Source organism: Ascidiella aspersa, chromosome 1 (assembly GCF_963924565.1).
Source record: "Ascidiella aspersa chromosome 1, kaAscAspe10.2, whole genome shotgun sequence".
Classification (NCBI taxonomy): domain Eukaryota; kingdom Metazoa; phylum Chordata; class Ascidiacea; order Phlebobranchia; family Ascidiidae; genus Ascidiella; species Ascidiella aspersa.
In genome coordinates, this window is record NC_139447.1 from 23,763,198 (window position 1) to 23,781,490 (window position 18,293).

General features: G+C 34.1%; 2 protein-coding genes across 2 annotated transcripts; both read right to left on the bottom strand.

Annotated features, from left to right (window-relative positions):
- Window positions 1-5,367: 5,367 nt before the first annotated feature.
- Window positions 5,368-8,397, bottom strand: LOC146168384 (ubiquitin-conjugating enzyme E2 L3-like). Its single transcript, XM_083382366.1, has 4 exons — window positions 8,057-8,397; window positions 6,921-7,010; window positions 6,236-6,422; window positions 5,368-6,063 (listed from the first exon to the last, which is right to left on the bottom strand). Exons 1-4 carry the CDS (start codon window positions 8,081-8,083, stop codon window positions 5,912-5,914), a joined length of 456 nt encoding a protein of 151 aa, XP_083238492.1. The 5' UTR covers window positions 8,084-8,397; the 3' UTR covers window positions 5,368-5,911.
- A 3,665-nt stretch (window positions 8,398-12,062) lies between these two features.
- On the bottom strand, window positions 12,063-17,439 carry LOC146168385 (vacuolar protein sorting-associated protein 29-like). The gene is made up of 5 exons (XM_083389339.1): window positions 17,320-17,439; window positions 15,144-15,335; window positions 14,287-14,358; window positions 13,189-13,352; window positions 12,063-12,832 (listed from the first exon to the last, which is right to left on the bottom strand). The coding sequence occupies exons 1-5, from the start codon at window positions 17,323-17,325 to the stop codon at window positions 12,712-12,714; spliced, it is 555 nt and encodes a 184-aa protein (XP_083245465.1). The 5' UTR covers window positions 17,326-17,439; the 3' UTR covers window positions 12,063-12,711.
- Window positions 17,440-18,293: the final 854 nt, after the last annotated feature.

Sequence of the window (18,293 nt, forward strand, 5' to 3'; positions counted from 1 at the left end):
CTTGCTGAGTAGTGAGTACGAATCTCAAAGAGACACAAGCCACCAATCACTTTTGTTATCATGTGGCAGCTTCATTGCAGTCGTAAAAGTGAAAGTTTGTGTTTTCCACCTGACGTTTTCACGCCGATCAAAGGTTTGTACCGCGGATAAGCTACCAATAATCTTACTCTTAGCAAAAATTCTAAATAGTTTATTTGGCTAGTGGGTATCTCCAAAGTGTAATCCAAAGGTACGGTATTCTACAATAATAGTATTCACAAAAAGAATAACGTATCCACACCTTCAAATCCTAATAAGTTTTGAAACAATTATTTAACTTTTATTTGGGGGTGGGGGATTGAAAAAACAGCAATAATTGATAATATATTGAAAAAACAGCAATAATTGATAACATATATTCTAATCTAAAAGAAACAAATGATTAAACTGTCACTTAAAGTTGTTTAAATCGGGTGCACAACTGCACCAAAAACTAAAAAAGAACATAAAACATGGTGGAAACACCAGGTTGTTGCCAAAACATATTTCAGACACTTAATGATATGGCGAATCTCATTGGCCAGTAATTGACCGCCCGAAAAAATGCTAACGCCGGCTGCGTTTGAACCAGCACAGTAGTTATTTCGATTAGACAATACGTACTACGCTATAAAATGGTCTCATGGACTCTATTACACAAAAACCGCAAAATATTTTGAATATAGGCCTAATAGTAAAACGCAACCGTCTCTGATAAGCGACTAAGCAAGGTGAAAACATTTAGACAAATTGCATGAGCCTACAAGTACAAAACATTAACGGCAACATTGTAATATATTATTATCAGTCCATGCCACTGGGATGAAGGTTAAACATTTCTTGGAAAATAATGTTTGCATAGACCACATGCAATGGTAGCGTGTGCTACAAACCATGCTTCCCACACGGATATTTCCCAGTTGTGCACATCGTTATGCAGTTACGCAGCGAGGTTTAGTTGTACGTCTTAACAAGCTTAATTACCTTCTACCGGAGTTTTCCACAGCGCAACGCGGCACACCAATTTGTCTCGTTTGATAACTGCGGAACGTTTTGGTAATTTTGACCAATAACCTTTTATTTCAAACAGACATGCGAGCAAGCGTGAGACTTGAATGTACAATAGTCAATAGCAATCAGTTAACTCAGAGGCGTGCAACATACGGCCCGCGGGCCACAGCACGGCCCGCGAGACCTATTTACGTGGCCCGCATAGACTTCGTCAAGTAGCCCCCCTTTTTTTTTTTAATTTTCACTGTTTAAGAAGTTATTTGTAACGGAATCATTGGCATTTATCAATTTGTATTACGTCACACTCTCCGAACCTCCATTATTGCGTCATAGTCTGCATTGTAGTAAAACTGCCTTGTTTTGCTTGCAAAAAAGAAAGGTTGATTATGAAAGGTGGGAATGCAACAAGCAAGATGTAGTTTGCCTGCTTTGTCAAAACGTTATATCAGTAATAAAAGAGTATAATTTCTAAGGGACACTATAGTTAAAAACACTCTAATTATGATAGCGTTGTAGGTCAATTGCGGGTTGACAAAATGAAAAGCTTTTGACTAATTGTGATTTACTATACCGTCCATATTTCCGACGTCGCAGGCCTAGTATTTTTGGTTTAAAGTGGAACATCCAGTTTCTGAATGTTTATTAATTATCAACAACTAACTATTGAAACTATTTATAGGCATATATATCTACAATGTAGGCCTAATAAAGTTTTTTTTTTTTGAAAAGATAAGTTTATTACTAGGTACCAACAATAAGATCAAAGTTACTTCATTTGAGTTTATCAAAAACATATAGGCCTACTTAAATTGATGATAAAACTATTCCGAGTATAGCTGACATGTCGACCAACCTAATTTTGCCAACATTTTCCGGGGACATACTGCCACAACATGGATAAGTCAGTTGGGCAGTATCATCTAATTAACATATCATACCTAGGGTTTAACTTATTAGTAGGGCCCGAAAAAGTCAATCAAGTTAAAAAAATTTAAGGACCTTGTCTGTCCACGAATTAAAGAATAAAGTTGTTTTCAGCACTTAGGGGTTTGTTTCTAAAAAGTTTATAGGTCAAAATAAAGTTAAAATTTACAATAAAGTAAAGTTAGGGGAAGGTTGCCAGTGATGGGACACGTTTTTTCAAATGATTGTAGCTCTGAGTTATAACAATAATTTTAAATAATATCGTGCCTACTTGATACCTCTGCCATAAACGCTTAAAATACACTTAAAACTTTGCCTCTAGAGTTTCAACTTTTTTATTAAATCATCTTAGAAAAAACGTTGTTGTGTCCCGTCTTTGTAAACCAGAGTTTCATATGATGAGACAGTGTGATTCGCAAGATGGGACAGGAAGAATCAGTTGTTTTGAATTGATCAATTTGTACCACCAACATTAAAAACAACTTTAACTCCATCTGATACACTTACATAAGTTTAAAACTAGCCTGTTAAGAACAATTTGACAGAATCTTACAACGAATTTGCTGTGGTAAGCAAAATTTAATATTTTAGGACAAGTGCGTGGCAAAGAGTGACTGTCTCGGAACTTTAGTTGTGTTGTGTCTATATTTTTACATTGAATAAATTATACAAATATTCTGCCTGTTTTGATATCTCTCAATAAACACGACCTAGGCCAAATCTTGTCTGTTTGCTCGTTTGTTTTTTAGTGGACTTTTAAACAATAATTTTGTTTTAATTAGAACAGGTATGGTTTTTGTTTACTGAAGTTTTACCTGCATTTGCAATATTTCTTACAAACATGTTGATACGGTGATCCATTTAACCAGGTGCATTTCTTAACGTACTTTATGGATAGGGAATATGTGTAAAATGTTTTACGTCATACATCAAAAATTTAAAACTAACTATATTAAAATTTGTTAGTTAAAAATTTTTGAACGATAACAAAATGTTAGCTTCTTAAAAAGAGTTAATGGCTAGTCCATTTTTTGTCACAATAACCCAAAATGTAGGTTGTAACAAATGAGCTCCTCACTTGGGAACAGCCTGTCCCATCTTACGCACCCCACACTACCATATAAAGAAGATATACTGACTGCTTATAGGAACAAGATAATATAAAAAACTTACTTGTATAAGAAAGCCTAGTAAGTTAACCATATATCAGTTAAAAATGAATTTTATACAACTTCAACAAATATGAAATAACATAGATATAAAAACAATAAAATTAGCAAAAAAACACCCCTATTTTCTTTGGATGGATATGTTGTAAAAACGCCGTCAGCCTACTGAAATGTTGTTGTGGTTTTGGTCGCTTCAAAATTTTTGGTCGCTTCAAAAAATAATTAAGAACTGGCGCTACTTAATGGCACGTCGATGTAATCGCCAAGTCCCGACTCAGGCAACGTCCCATCTGGGGCAACCTTCCCCTAATTTGTTTTAATAAAGTCAAAATTTGTCAAATTATGACTTTTGACAAAGTTTTTGTGTTTCTTGGGAGTAATTTTTGTAAAAATCGTCGTGGAAGCATTATAAATCAGGAACTGCGACAAAATTAAACCATATTAACCCATAAAAGCAGAAAAAATGTCACAATGCCCACTTGGATCAGAGTAACTTTTATGTACGTATTTAAATAATTCTCATAAAATACTATCTTCATAAACGTAGTCTTTTCAAAGATCAACATTTGGATTTTAAGAATAGCCTACTGACATTCTGTAATACAAAAATGCCTAAGCAAGCTAAATCTATCGTCAAAAAACCCGACGCACTTTTTTATAATCCATAAAACACCTTGACTTTGCGACAAAATATTACCTGTGGGTCTGAAATCGACAAAATGTTATGTTTGGGTAACTGGCATCAATTCAAGGACTGTGGCCTCTACAAACAAGCAATTTCGTTAGGTTAAAAATAAAGTTAAAATTTGATCAAAATAAAATTAAAATTTTTTTTTAGTTTAAAATAAAAATGGCCCTACTTATTAGGGTGTTTTGAGGGACCGAAACGGTCTCTGAGGAGTCGGTTTAAAGGAAAAATAAACCGACTCCGACGGAAAGAGTAACCTCGAGTCTAACTCCCCAAGTCCCGAGTCCGACTCCAGCTAATTAACCGACTTGTCGAATCCTGTAACAGCCCTATATTCCACCCGTCCATGTAACTAAAATATGGTGGATATACAGCATTTGACTTAGAGGAGTGACATAACCTGATATCATGGGTGGAAATCGCTTCACTCATTGCTCTTCTTCCCACTGACTTAGTTGTTTTCTCTACCCCTATCTAGCGGTTGCAATATCTGCAATACAGGATTTCGTTTTTTAATATATCTTTTTTTGGTTGTCAATCTACTCTTTGTTGAAAATTAATCGCTAGTAAACATAAAAAAATGACACTGCAAATCCCTTATTTGTTTTTAAGGGTAAATAACCCAAAATATTGAGTGGTTTTATGCAAATTATTACAAAAAGTTGATTTATGAGATAACTGTTTGTTGTACTATTTCAAAGTTAGATTTAAAAAATCGAAAGGAGGTTATACATTTTTGTGGTTGCGCCCATGGGTATTGTTTTGTTGATGAAATATTTACTCGGGGTTAAAAATGTGTTTACTGCTTATTGTTTATCTATTTATTAATTTTTTGTTGGGAAGCAAGCTGCTAGGTTTTATGGTTGTTGGGGGTCAAACATTTTTTAGTCGATAGCACCTTTTTTATTAATAGGTTGGATTGAGAATTTTTATTGTTAAATGAAATATTTAGTTGTTGTAAACAAAAAACAATAAATTTTACAATAATTTTAAATGAAGTCTAAAAAGGAGGTTTAAATTTTTATTTAAGAAATAAAATTTTTTTAAGAAAATTGTTAAAATAATAAATATTTTGGTGTTGTAAATACAGGCAATAATTGTTAGGCATACTTTTTAAGAGTATATACTAAAAAAATTAAATTGATCTTTGAATATATATGTTGTTTAAAAAAATCAACAAAATTGTATTTTCTTTACCACACGATCAACACTGAAAATGTATCCCTTGGTAAATGACCCCTTTTGCATCGAAGTCATAAGTTAAAAAAAAGCGAATTGTTTGGCCCATAGTACACCGAAAAGCCATCGCAGACTCGCCGAATCTGTCGATCTTGTTTGGCCCATATCTGTTTTTGCTTGCAGAAACATGTCAAGGGAAACTACAACTTAATATAAAGCCTTAAATTAAAAAAACAACAAAAGTTTAATATATAATATTACAACTTACAAGAATTAACCTGGTAAACAACTCTATTTATAATGACCCAATTATTGAACCACTGAAGAAAAGGGCCTAAAAAATACCCCCTGACAAAATAAACAACAATCGCAACCCCGTCTAGTTTACTTGTGGATTTGTATTTTTGGTTAGTGCATGAAAAAATCACCCCTATTCAGTCTTGCAATATAGAGCAAGTTATCTTCAACAAATAAAATTCAATGGCATTTTACCATTAAGCATTATAACTGTATTAAAATATGCAATAATTTGTACTAATAAGTTGTAATGTTGAATAAATAGTATCTTTCGAAAACTAAAGAATTTATATTTATACCATTTTAAAATATTTCCAATTTTCTATTAAACTATGATACAGTTTATAAAAAATATGCTACAAAGTTTACAATATTTCTTACAGAAATTTAAGCGGCCATTGTTTGACTTTTTACGAAAACAGAATTTGACGTGATTGATTTTACCTTTTCAAAAATCATTAACCTAGACAACAAAAAACATAAACCTAATTAAAGGTACAAGACAGTAGGATAAAAATTCGGTAAGACATAAGAATCAGTTGACTTCACAAGCCAAGAACAATATTACATTTGGAAATGTAACAAAAAAGGTTGCAGAAGCAAAGCCAATGTAAACTGCCAACTCTTAGCGAGGTCTCTTTTCTGCATGTTTTTTGGTATAGTCCTCTGCAGATTTCATAAATTTTTGCTTGTCTTTTGTGTACTCCTCAGCCAACTCTCCTCTGAGAGGGTGTTCAGGTTCAGGATCAGAGAGAAGGGCCAACACAGCATTTAGCACTAACAATAAAAAATAAATCAATTTTCCTAATAGTAATACAATTAAGTTTGTCAATTTCTGGTAAATCAAACCAAGTTTCACTACGCAAATGCAAAATATTTGTTTAACAACTCTACTTTAAATAAGAAAACACAATTGACAGTTTGTTTTGTTTTGTTTTCCTACACAAACCTTGGTCAGCCTTTGTTGCTGGTTTCCAGTTTTCAGGGCTTATTAAGGGAAGGCACATTTGACCTTTATCATCAATGTTAGGGTGGTAGATTTTAGTTTTAAAGGTTACTTTTGGTGGTTTAAATGGATAATCTGTTGGAAATGTCAAATCAATTTTAAATGCACCTTTGTTGTATGGTGGTAATTCCTGAAACAAAATATCTTGTTTATTAACTGCATTTAGCATTGTTAACTTAATAGTAAATTACTCCTAAATATTTGTAAACAACATTACAAAAGCTTTTATGTTCAGGCTTATTATATTTTTTTGTTTACTGTAAATAATGTTTTGCAATCTTTTCATTTAAATAAGCATTTTGGCATATTCAGTTGATTTTGGTTGAATGTGTTCCAATACAATTTCTTCACTCTTTCTACAGTATATTGTATGAGTATGTGTAGTATATTATTGGAACAAGCAGGCAGACCTTATTTCAATTAGGCAACCAAACAATACATATGTATTTTTTAATTATTATTATTTTATAGAAGATGCAAGCAAATAAAAGTTTAATCCATATAAAGCAATTAGTAACTAATTTACAGAAAACTAAAACCAAAGGAATATTTCGTACTGTGGAACATATACATTTGTTACTATATTTTATATTTACAAATTAAAATATAAACAACATCCTTCACATACTGGAAGTAGAAGTACATTCCACAATAGAAAGTTTGAACTGCACACTTCAAGTTGGAAAGTTTTAGGTTGTTTCTTCAATAATTCTAGTTCCTAAAATATCAAGGAAATATTTGATCTATATACACAAAATAAAATAAAATGGGATCACCTGATAAACACATACTTGATTACACTAAGAAGTATATAGATGTTATTATTGAAATTATTAGCTGATGGTTTCACTTGTTTACTTATATATTTTTTACATTGTTAGTTTTGGTTGTAAGGGGCATTCACCACTGTCTCATTTTTTACATAGTCCAACAAAATGTGCTTCCCAATTTTATAAACCTTTATTCTAAATTTGAGAAGAACCTCCTACTTTCATTACAATACTAATAAATATTGTATTCAATAATAAAACAGTTGTAAAATCAAAGGTTGAACTGCTCTATCTATTAATTGAAACTATGCCAGGTGCTATACATTGTGCATTACCAAACGCCATTCTACTTCACATCTCAACTAATAGTTGGCCAATGCACACTTAGGATGATGTAAAAATATGTAATAATCACAATGGCTTTGTATGGCAATCTGAGTGACATAGCCTGCTTTGTATTGGTTGAGTAAACCAGCCTTTTTTAACAAAACCTTGTATTAAGTTGTACCATCCTCGTGTAGGTTTACTTATATCGTTTGTGAGGTTTTATGCTGTTACATTAATGAGTTTAAGGCTCTTTGGCAATAAGCGGTTTAGCATAGCCCAGCTTGAAAGAATCAAACACATAAACATATATAACAAAACTTACAAAGTTAGCAAAACAATTACCATTTTTTGTGGTAAATCAAGACATGTACTTTCAGCATCAAACTTAAGGTTCTATCAAATGGGGGAAGATTTAATCCACATCCCATCCGACTCAAATAATATCTCAGTAGGGTTATTTTGTGTGCTGTGCTTACTCCAATGGTTAACTTCTAACATGTTGATAGGTAACATGTTTCAACACACAGTTAAAGGGGCAAACAAATTTAAGTTATACATATACAAACAACATTTTTTAAACACATAGCACCCAAATGAAGTCTACTACTACCCTTTAAATATTTATGCATTAAATTCCTTACCACAGAAAGGATTGTACTAAACTTACCTTTGCAAGTCTTTTTACTGCAGACATTGTCGAAATATTCAAGGTTGTCAGCAGTGACAAAATGAAGTTGGGATGTGTAGATTTTATCTAAGATGTTTTTGAATGACATAAACAAAGTATATATTAGAATGTCAAAAAATATTAAACTTTATAGCGGTCTAAACTAATAATATTAAGTAGTTTTAAAATTAATTATGTTAAGCGTTCTGACCATAGAAAGGAGCCACAACACATTAAAGGTTGAGAGCCACTGAATTGTGGAAAGTATGGCAAGTGCACCCAGAAGTTTTTTTCAACGTTTTAAAGGTGCACCCCCAAAAAAATCTGAACTGCACCCCATGTAAAACGCTTGTGTAGCATATGTTTACAGTGCAATGTTTGCAACAGAGTGCATCGGAAAATCATAAAGTACACCCGGAAATTTGAAAATGCAACCCAGGTGCACTTTTTTTACCTTTGTTACCCCCGATCACCCAATTTTTTCGGCCGTGCACCCGCAAGATCTACCATACTTTCCAGACTTGCTCACTGCATCACTAACTCCCCTAACAACTTCAACCCAAACCCGTTTTCTAACCCCACCCAATTACACACTAATAACCACAAACAGGGGCAACAATCCAGTGCCAAAATAGCGGCACCATTCAAATTATGGCACCCAAACGTCAACATCAATATGACCAATGTCAGACCCATGGTCCCCAAATGTCCCATATCCCCTCAGGGGCTCTTTTTATTTGGTATGTAGAAAGTAACACAAAAAAACGGTCTACAAATACCGCAACGCACATTATTTGGGTTAGGGGTGGGTCAAATAATATTATATTTATTATTAATAATAATGCTTGACCCCTCTAACACAATTAATGTGCGTTGCGGTATTTGTAGACCGTACCTTTTTCGTTATTTTTTTTTTTTTTTTTGGCGTTACTTTCTACATACCAAATAGAAAGAGCCCCCCTACTCCCTACAGTTCCAGGCGATATATTGCCGATTTGGGTCCATCAATTTAGGACTTATTCCGACAAGTTTATTTCTCTATTGTGTCGTTGGTCTTAATCCTATGGTTTTATACATTTTTCTGCCTTATGTTTTGTTGCTTTATATGTATTGTATGTTCCCAATCATACACTGAAGCATATCATGACGCATGAGAGCAGTTTAAAAAACGTATGAGACCTAACAAGGGTTGCAATATCACAAAACGGAACAATATAAGCCAATAATAAACGTAGGCCGTAAAAGCCATGCTAAAAATCGAATGGAACACAATGGTACTCGTAGGAGAATCACTAAATACCGAATGGTTTTAAATGTAACCCAATGTAACTCGTAGGGAATCACTATGGCGAATGGTTTCGAATGGAACCTAGTGTAGCTCGTAGGAGCATCATTAAATACCGAATGGAACCAAATAGAAGCCAATGTAACTCGTAGGAGAATCACTAAATACGGAATAGTACTAAATAGAGCACATTAAAACCCAATGGAATTCGAAGGAGAATCACTAAATACCGAATGGTACCCAATGGAACACAATATAACCCGACGTAACCTATAGAAGAATCACTAAATACCGAATGGAGCACCATAAAACCAATGTAACTCGTAGGAGAATCACGAAGCTTTTCAAGTAAAACAAATTCATAAAACGAGGAATATTTAATTATTTGCAAAGATGCCTTTTGGCACGGCAACCTGAGATAAAAATGTTTATATCTAACATTTTGATGTCAATATTGCGTTTAAAAACGTGTAACGATTTGTAAAAGAAAGAGACTATATTTACCCGAAAAATAAAGTAATAAAAATCGATATAGCCTACGATCATCCTTAAATAATTTGGTTCAGTTCCGGTTCGGCTCCGTAAAATTTTACAAAAAAACTGTTCAGGTTCGGTTACGGTTCGGAACAAATTTGCTCAAAACCGGTTCATAAAGTTCCGGTTCGACTCCCATCGGTATCGCCAAATAGTGAATGCGTACCCGAGCGATCTAGTTAAATAGTCAATTTATTTTTCCATAACTTATAAACAGAAATTTCATCTGTGCATAAAATTACCACAAAAGATCCTGATGCTTTAAAGTGCATCGCTAATCAGGATTGTGGTGCAAGCAAGGCAATACTAAAAGAACAACTATTTTGTGGCGAGGTTCTAACTCTAGGGCTATCATATTTTCAACACCCAAAAAAGGGACATTTTTTTGCCGGCAAGTAAAAGAGGTGCAGTCGTTAGATTTATAGCTATGGTGCTTCACTGTATGAAAAGCCATGGTGGTTCCGGCAGCTGCAACTTCGTCTCCTGACTTTACAAAAAAAGTGGGTCACTTCAAATCAGTGGTTCTTAACCTTTTTTCAGTCGCGTCTCTTCTTTGGTAATTTTCCTAAGCCTTGGGCCCCCTTACAAAAAGGAATTCGACATTTTTCAATAAAATATCAGTGAGACAACATGAAAATAGTGAAGCGTATTGTTGGTCGCGCGAAAATGTTTAGTTTTATTTGGTTGAATTGGCTAAACTGATGATAATTTAGGAGGCTTTCGCATTGGGCACACAACAAATTGCTTGTGCTCGATACGATCTGATTTAGACAAACGTGTACGTGAGGGCATTTACTCCACAGTTGTAAGGCTGTGATGTCGAGCGCATAAATTAAACAGTGCGTTATTGTGTTCCAAAAACGTGACGATACACAATACAACGGCAATATTGCAAAAATATTATGAATTCCCGCAAAAAAGTATAAGTAGCTGTTGCTAGCCTGTTATAAAATTGGATAAAAAATAGTTCGAAAAGGGGATAACTTTTATGGTTTATCTATAAATTAGCAAAACTGTAATTAAATAGGGCCATTATACCTTCGATGATATGTAGGCTTGCCATCTTTTAGAATCGTAAATCCGGGACGCATATTAAAAACTGCAAATACCGTAAACTTAATGTCGACCTAATACGAAAGCATTTAATGCAACTAATTAACTTAACACGGTTGCGGTTGTTTCAAATTTTGTCAAGGGGTATTTTTCAGCAGGGCTGCGGAGTCGGACTCGGGACTCGACGGAGTCGATTTGTTTTGCCGGAGTCGGACTCGGGACTCGGGTAAGACCGCGTAAAACTACCCGAGTCCCGAGTCCGACGTGCGCAAGCGCAGTATCAAATTTTAAAACTGTTAAGGCGGCAAAATGTAAGTTGTAAAAGTGTAATAGCAAATGGTGAAATATGTTGAGGTTCGGTTGCAATTTTTCTGGCACAATGTTTGCAATCACAATCAAGAAGATAGGGCTGGCGGGCAATTTGTTGGAAAACCTTTAAACCAGCAATTCAGCATGTTTCATGGCTACAGTAAATTTTGGGAAATAAATACAACGTCTCGCCTAGAAGTCTTGTTGAAAGTATAAGCAACTAACTCGAAATGCGAAAAAAGAGGATATATTTGGGCATTTTTGAGCGTCCTCGGAGGACCATTAACTTTTCTGAAGAAAAGAGGACAAATCCTCCTAAAAGAGGACATATTGTAGGCCTATCTAACTCACGACTTCGGCCATAATCGGACCGCCGCTCTACCAACTGAGTTGCACAGGCTCAGAAGGTCCGCATCCTGTTTGTACATACAGTCGTTCTAACAACTCCTTATTACGCAGCGGTGATGGTAAGCCGGAACGGCATTCCGCTAAAATAATTTTTGCAGGTACTATGTAAAAAATGTTCTTTTGTACCAGGCCTTCCCGCCACCTTCTTGAATGTATTAAAACTATGGTTTGCAGTTGCGAATTTGCACTTCATCAAACGGTAACCTTGGATTTATTTACTTTAGCTTTAGACGTACCGTTGTGATGTAGATTCGTGAACTAATATTTGAAAATCTTTATGCGTTCCGAAAAAAAAATTATCGTTTCGGTTAGAAAATTATTTTTACGCTCACCCCGGGTATAACACATACTTTATGGAACATTGCAAAACATTTCAGTATAATACAGTAAAAAATGAGAAGTTAATTTCATTAAAAAGTTTATTTTTATTATGTGAAGAGCAACATGAACATGAACATTGAAGCAATTCATGCTGTAATGATATGTATAAACAATCACTTATCATAAGCGGTCTGACGGATAGGTGCTTTGAAAATATTTCGTATTTACCCAATTTAAAATATAAGTAACAAACGGAATTAAATCGAAACAGCAGCAGCATTAGTCACTATACGACAAACCATATTAAAAGTAAATCAACAAGATATTTGGAAATAAAGACTGGCTCATAGTATGACTACGGCAATGTTATAGAAACTTAGAAAACGCAATGTATGTAATCAAACAGCTCTGTGCGACAAAAAAAATTTGTAATCTGGGTAAAACGCTTATTTTGGGTAACAATTATATATTTAGTGCCTCTCCACATCAATAGCATTAGTGCTAATATTCAATTAATATTTATTAGTGCTAATATTCAAATATAGCACGAGCTCTTTTGCCTTATTTCGTAGTAAAAAAAATCAATACAAAATCTCGATGCAAATTATTATATCATTAAATCATTTTTTTGGGGGGGTGAGAAAGAATTGAATGATAAACGACACCACAACGGCCAACAGAAATGGATAAAAAGTAATAATAATTGCACGAAAATGATCACTTGCTGCACCAAAATGGCGATATTTCACGTTTGTTTTTGGTATTCTATCCTCTCAACTTTCACATCGTTGTTCTGCAGCTGATATACATAAGTTACCACAGTGCTTGCTTGGATGTCCATAAGCACAAACGAAGGAATAACCTCACTGAACAAAACAGGACTTTAGTTCAAATTTTATCAGATATATTACATCTAAGATCTAAGTAATTCACATTTTCCCTATTAAAGTTATTCAACAATTAAAAATTTAACAAAAAATCTTGTTTAAAATTGTTGTAGAGATGTAAAACCAGGTTAACTATGTTAATTAAATTCATATTTCAGCAGACTAAAACTGATTTTTTATTTATTTAAGTATTATAAATAAATATTTTGAGAAACAAAGCACCACTGACAGATGTAACCAGGTTGCTAAGAGATATATCTTAAAGTTTTTTTAAGGCTTGTTTAGGTTTCTATATTGTAGCAGCATGCACAGAAGGGCTCTCGTCGTTAACAAACCTTGAAATTGGCGAAAACGCTCCAGTTATGCTTCCTGGGTTTATGTAGAAATGATTTTCATGCTCGTATGCTTCAAACTTATGGGTATGACCAAATAGCACAATGTCAACATTTAGCTGACGTTGCAGCATTGCTAAGCTTTCTGTGTCACCCCATGGACATATCTAACATATAAAAACACCAATAAGCCATTGTAGGTATGTAAGATATTGTTAGAGAGGAGACATTGGTAGCTTGAAATGTCAAAGTAGAATCCCTAGGTATAGTAGATTTTATAATAGCAAATCAAAAATATGAAATTAAAAAATAATTTTATATAACCGTTGAACCACTGTATTATTTAGGGGTGAACTGTACTTTAACCCATTTAAAGACAAACAACAATTAATTTTAAAACAATGCTAACATATGTATATTGTAAAAAAAACAATATTTTGTCCATATAGCAGGAATTGTATGCAAAAATCCACGAAAAACAAAACAATCATAATAAAAGTAACACAGTATGTCCAAAACTATTTATTGCACTTTATAATAAATTGTAATTGGTGACCTCAAAGAATGTTGACAATATTACTGAATGAGATCACATTTAAAGCAAGTATTACAATTGTGCTACCACGGCGATAGGCAATTATTTAAACTTGTAACCCATGTAAATGACAGCAGCCTTCCGTGTTAATAGCATAAATTGAGAAAGCATTTTTATTTACCCAACAAATTAAGATTTGACTATGCAGGGTAATTCTTAGGTCCCTTGGGATTCAATATTCTGCTTTAAATACCTCTAGTTGTACCATCCAATCCAAATAACATGTAATAAACATTTTGCTTTAGTTTAAAACCACTTATAAATGGTATTGGAGATAAAGGTACTTATTTTATATTTAAAACCAAAAATGTAAATTAGAGTATTGTCAAAACTTGAGTTTAGAACACAAAGTATCAAGAAACTGCACTCTAACTACTAGATAATGTAAAATAAAAGTGAGAAAAAAATACTTTTTTGAACAATTTTTTTTAAATATATAAATTAATGTTTGTATGACATGTTTGAGCAATTTTGTTTGTTTGACCTATGTGTGATATAGTACTCACTTGATGACCATGACACATTCCTATTCGAAATTGACCAACAGTGACAACCTTTTGCTCAGGATAGTTAGCATTCTAAAAAGGATTTTGTTGGTAATAAATTGAATCAGGTTTATACATTGTAGGTAGTTGCTTATAGGAATTAGTTTACAAAATTGAAGTAGCTTTCACAACCTTATATAATTGCGTTACATTATAAATTATATGCAAATATATATACTGGGTAAATGCAGACTCATGTTAAATACCTGGGTTTAAGTAAAGCTAAACCAGGGATGTCCAACCCGCGGCCCGCCTGTTGTTTATGTGCGGCCCACCACTTATTCTCACTTTCAGTAACAATTGTTTTCACTACCATCAAAATGTGTAGAACTCGCAGTGTTTGATGTAAGCCTAATCTTATATTTTAAGACTATTAACAAGTCTAATGTCGCATTTCAACATTCGTCGAACACTTTTGTGCAGCATTATTGCTAAGTAAGATTGGTGTTTTTCTGAATGTGTGTTTTTGCGAACCTTTTTAAGGAAATATATCAGCCCAAAGGTGTCGTTCCATGACATGATACGGCATGGCGATATTTACTTGCATATTTATGCACAAGTTCACTCTCGGAGAGCGGCTGTTTATGAGTTAAGTTATTTCATGACGTCAATATATGACGTAACTTATGACGTCACCCATTTATTGAAATTTTTAAAGTGGCAATGCGGCCCATCCGGCTAAAAGGTTGGACATCCCTGAGCTAAACTAACATAAAAATCATGTATATATATATATTATTAAATGAATAAAACTTCAACACATTTATTTTAAGCTTGTTGCACACTTAATAACATAATGCTAAACTAAATTACCTTACCTCATCAAAATCACCTCTCACAACATGAACATCACTTGCCAAACTTTTTAAGTAATCAAATGAGTCACGGGTGCACAAGTTGCCAGTGCACAAGATATGTTGAATTTTTCCAGGGACTAGAAGCTTTTTAAATTTAGGAGATAAACCGGATGCTCGGTAAGGGATGTGAAGGTCTCCAACCACCAAGACAAGCTTAACAAATATTACTTAAATTAGGTCATTTTATGGTAGGTTGTGTACAAGATGTATAAAGTATATATATTTACTGTAGCTTTATTAAGTATCCACTACTCACATCAGTATGACGTCATAATAGACGTAACCGGGATGCACCAACTATGACCAACACCCAAGCAAGCGGTTTTGGCGCTTTACAGGGATTCTATGTTAAGCTATTCTACTGGATACAGCTTTATACCAATGGCTTGAATCCCTGTGTTACGTTATTGTGTGCCACTATTGAAAGTATGGCAAGTGCACCCGCGATTTTTTTCTCAACAGACTAGATCTGCACCCCTGGAAATTAAATATGCACCCGGTTTTCCTATATGTTATAAAAGCGGGGTGCACTTTTGACTAGGGTTCCTCTTTTTCCCGGATTTTTTCACTCCCGGGAAACGGAATTGAAAAATGAAACTTCCCAGGAATCCCGGGATCCCGACGAAAAATTTATACATAAAATTACGTCATTTTGATGTTGGCATTTTTTTTTATTTTAGCTTCAAACATTTTATTAAGCTCATTTATGGGTGTTCTTTCACTTATGTACATAGAAAGTTATGCAAAAAAACAAAAGAAAGAAATAGCGCATACCACAATGCATATTGTTTGGGTTAAGGTGAGGGTTAGCGTTTGGGTGTTGGTGGGTCAAGTATTATTATGTTTATTATTAATTATACCGCTGGACCCACCCTCACCCAAACTCTAACCCGCATTCCAACCCAAATAATTTGCGTTGTGGTAAGCAGTATCTAAAGACCGTTTTTTTTTATTAATTTATCTGTTCATAACTGAAGGAGCGCCAGACCTTCTCTAATACGAGTCAGGACCCTTGTTTGTGATGCATTTTTTTGTTAGAATAAATTTAATTAGGTTTTTCCGCTGGTAAGCGCAAATAAAACAACTCAGTCAACGACGTTAACATGGTTGGTACTATTTTTTTCTTTATATTAGTCAAAAACGGCAATATTTTTAAAGTTTTGCTAGGTTGCCGAATACCCGGGATTATAAAAAAAATTTCCCGGGATTCGGGATTGTTAATTTGCGGGAAATCCCGGGAATTTCCCGTCGAAACATTCCCGGAGAGGAACCCTACTTTTGACCTCAGTTGGACCTGGTCACCCCAACATTTTCGGCCGTGCAGCCGCGAGATCTCGTCGAGATCTGCCATACTTTACAAACGGGATTGTGTGTACTGAGATTTTTGAATATATATACTCACTGAGCAATATCAACTAATGAGATTTATTTAGCGGTCTGCTTCTTTGAGTCAGATAAAGCTACAAGAAACGTGAAGAGACTTAGCCTTACCCATGGCAACCCAAAATGCTAAATTAGTTACATAAGCTAAATTTACAAATTTGGGGTTCTGGTCTATCCAAGTTCCATATTTTCGTCCAGGGGTGTATATTGCTAACATAATTTGGGTTAGCGTTTGGCACATCTGAAAAAAAGTATGGCAAATCTAGATGAGATCTTGTAGGTGCAGCACCGTAAAATCAGGATGACCTGGTGCAACTAAGGTCAAGCACCCAACTAGTGTAAAACATAATAAATCGGGGTACAGATCCATTTTGGGGGGTGCAAGTTTAGTCTGTTGACAAAAAATTGAGAGTGGGGGTCAAGTATTAATATCATATTTATGCTTCCTTCTATCTTTCTTGGAGTTTCATTTTTGAATTTCTAAAGTTTAGTTCAATTGACTAATTCAGGTATGAACACAATGTGCTGGTCTAGAATCCTACCACAATGCACAATATTTGGGTTAGGGTGCGGGTGGGTCAAGTATTATTATATTAATACTTTTGTTTTAAAGATCGAGCAGGCATTTTCACACAATGCAACTGGACCAACTTTAGAAATATATAGAACTATACAAACATAAAGAATTAAATCACATGATGACATACTGTTATACAACAAGGTTTTGATATTTAAATCAATATTAAAAACATACCACCATGTTGTTTTGAATTTACAGAACGCTGCTTTCAATTTTGCGCAAAATCCTATAATCGTGAACAAAACAACAAATTGTATTAAAACATCAAACAAACGTGGAGCAATCTGACAATTCAGCTCTTTTTTTAAATCTATCAGTTTTTCGTATTTTTAGGTACAGTATCAAACTTAAATTTAAATATTTCAAATACAAACGTTTTGCTTATGATGGCGAAACCAAGTTAATTTGCCATCTAATACAGCCAATTAACTGCCAACAAATTAAACCTAAATATATTTTAAACTTAACCTCTTAATGGATAAAGTTGCTGCTTTTCGTGTAACGGTCCGGAATTGCGTTCCGGTAAAAGAATTACTAATTTTTTTGCAGGTAGGCTACGCCGCACTAAAATAATGTTAGTTTTACCAGACAATTCTGAACTCCTTGCTTGTATTTAAACTAAGATTCCCATTGCATACGCACGACATCAAACGATAACATCAGGTTGTCTAAATCGAAAGTTACTTGTTTTAGATGTTCCGTTATGACATAACTTTGTGACGTCATTTATGATGTTTTTCATGCGTTCTAATAAGAAAAATTTTAATCGTTTTTAATCGTTACGAAAATTATTCTACGCTCGTCCCTGATTTTATCCCACAGCAGCGGATCCTTAGCTGTCTTTTTATTCGTATACAACACATGAAAATGTTTTTATTCAAGTTCAAATTTCTCATTTTCAACCATGCATCTTCAAATCTTTGGAGCATAATAGTTGGAGGTTGTAGTAAGACGTAATAAGAATATCAAAGCCCATACAGAAGTAGGTATCATTTGGTGAACATGAATAAAGAGTTATTCGAAACGTTCAAAATGATACCTTCTGTATGGGCTTTGATATTCTTATTACATCTTCAAATCGTTTAACTAAATAAACGTTTTCAGTTGTCTTGCGAAACTAATTTGACCAGTATAAAAGTTTTCAAGTT